This window comes from Adiantum capillus-veneris, chromosome 27 (assembly GCF_014529385.1).
Source record: "Adiantum capillus-veneris isolate H3 chromosome 27, ASM1452938v2, whole genome shotgun sequence".
Classification (NCBI taxonomy): Eukaryota; Viridiplantae; Streptophyta; class Polypodiopsida; order Polypodiales; family Pteridaceae; genus Adiantum; species Adiantum capillus-veneris.
In genome coordinates, this window is record NC_140957.1 from 119,965,618 (window position 1) to 119,966,979 (window position 1,362).

The following is a 1,362-nucleotide window of genomic DNA, read 5'->3' on the forward strand; positions in this document are numbered from 1 at the left end:
GCCCACCTATCTCTCACCACCTGCCCTGGCCTCAACATCAACATCGCCCGCATCATCTTCGGCAACAACGAAAGCTGCATCTGATCACCATCGCTTGCATCGACCTGCCTCATCATGCACTTCTCTTCATTTATGGTCATTTGTAGTTAGATTCCTACATGCTGAAATCAAATTCTTGTTCTCTATGATACTAACTGCTTTCCCACAAAGATGTCTCTCTCTCTCTCTCTCTCTCTCTCTCTCTCTCTCTCTCTCTCTCTCTCTCTCGGAGTAAAAAGCAGCTCTGAAGACTCTTGCTCACCATAATAGCACAATATAAAACTTAGATACACCTCTTCAAAATTCCTCATTTGAGATATCAAAAGCACAACCTTAATCCTAATAACAAGCTTGGATACACTCATATTAAAATGTCCCAAAAGTAAAAGAAATCATAGCATTCAAAATTAGCTTGAGCTCAAAAATTTCACATGAGCATAAGCCAAGCCTAATTCAAAAGACTCTTTGTGTCAAGAGACCCTAGTGCTATACCTCAAAAGGGAACATCAATCTGCAAAAGAGAAGCCTGCTCAAAAAAGAAACTCAAGCCACAACTCCCTTTAGAGCTCTTGCTTTTTTCTTGGCTTCTTCAACAATAGACAGCTTAATACCCTTGCCTCTTGGTAGTGTCACCCAAGGCTTTATTCCTTTACCAATAGTAAACACATTTCCAAGCTGGGTGGCAAACTCTTGATCGGCAGTATCTTGTACGTGCAAAATTTCAAAACTTCCCTTATGCTTTTCACGGTGCTTGATAATCCCAATCCTGCCTCTGTTGCGACCACAGTAACCATAACAATGTTGCCAATTCAACTTGATGAACTCTACAACCTTTCCAGTCTCAATTTCAATTTTAATGGTGTCATTGGCCTTGATAAGGGGATATAGATAGCCAATGGTGCACCTCTCAAATGTAGTGATGTAGGGAATCCCCTTCTCACCGAAGCAAGCAGCTCAGACCTTGCATAGCTTGTACTTAGACTCTTCAAGGCTGATGGAGTGCAAAGTGAATCTTCCCTTGCTATCCTAAAGCAACCGGAAGTTCCCTCTGGTTTTTGCAATGGACACAACATCCATAAACCCAGCACGGTAACACTTGTCGGTCCTTACTTTCCCATCCATAGAGATGAGTTGCTACATCACAATGGCAACCACTTCTCGATAGGTCAAGGCATACTTCAGCCGATTCCTCAACAAAACAACCATCGCCAGACATTCCCTGGACTTATGTGCTTGCTGCATGGGACGTGGTGAGCCGAAAATTGCTAGCACGTCTCAAAAGTGATGCTCAACAGAGAGGCGACATATCAATATCTTAGCTAG

At 42.7% G+C, this 1,362-nt stretch overlaps 1 protein-coding gene across 1 annotated transcript; it reads right to left on the reverse strand.

Moving 5' to 3' along the window:
- Positions 1–582: 582 nt before the first annotated feature.
- Positions 583–1,006, reverse strand: LOC147422658 (small ribosomal subunit protein eS4-like). Its single transcript, XM_086503311.1, has 2 exons — positions 981–1,006; positions 583–811 (listed from the first exon to the last, which is right to left on the reverse strand). The coding sequence occupies exons 1-2, from the start codon at positions 1,004–1,006 to the stop codon at positions 583–585; spliced, it is 255 nt and encodes an 84-aa protein (XP_086359437.1).
- Between the last annotated feature and the right edge of the window lie 356 nt (positions 1,007–1,362).

Coding starts and splice junctions, on each gene's coding strand:
- LOC147422658 (XM_086503311.1), bottom strand. CDS start 1,006: ATGCAAGGTCTGAGCTGCTTGCTTCG. Junction 812..980: donor GGTCTGAGCTGCTTGCTTCG/GTGAGAAGGGGA, acceptor TGGTCGCAACAG/AGGCAGGATTGGGATTATCA.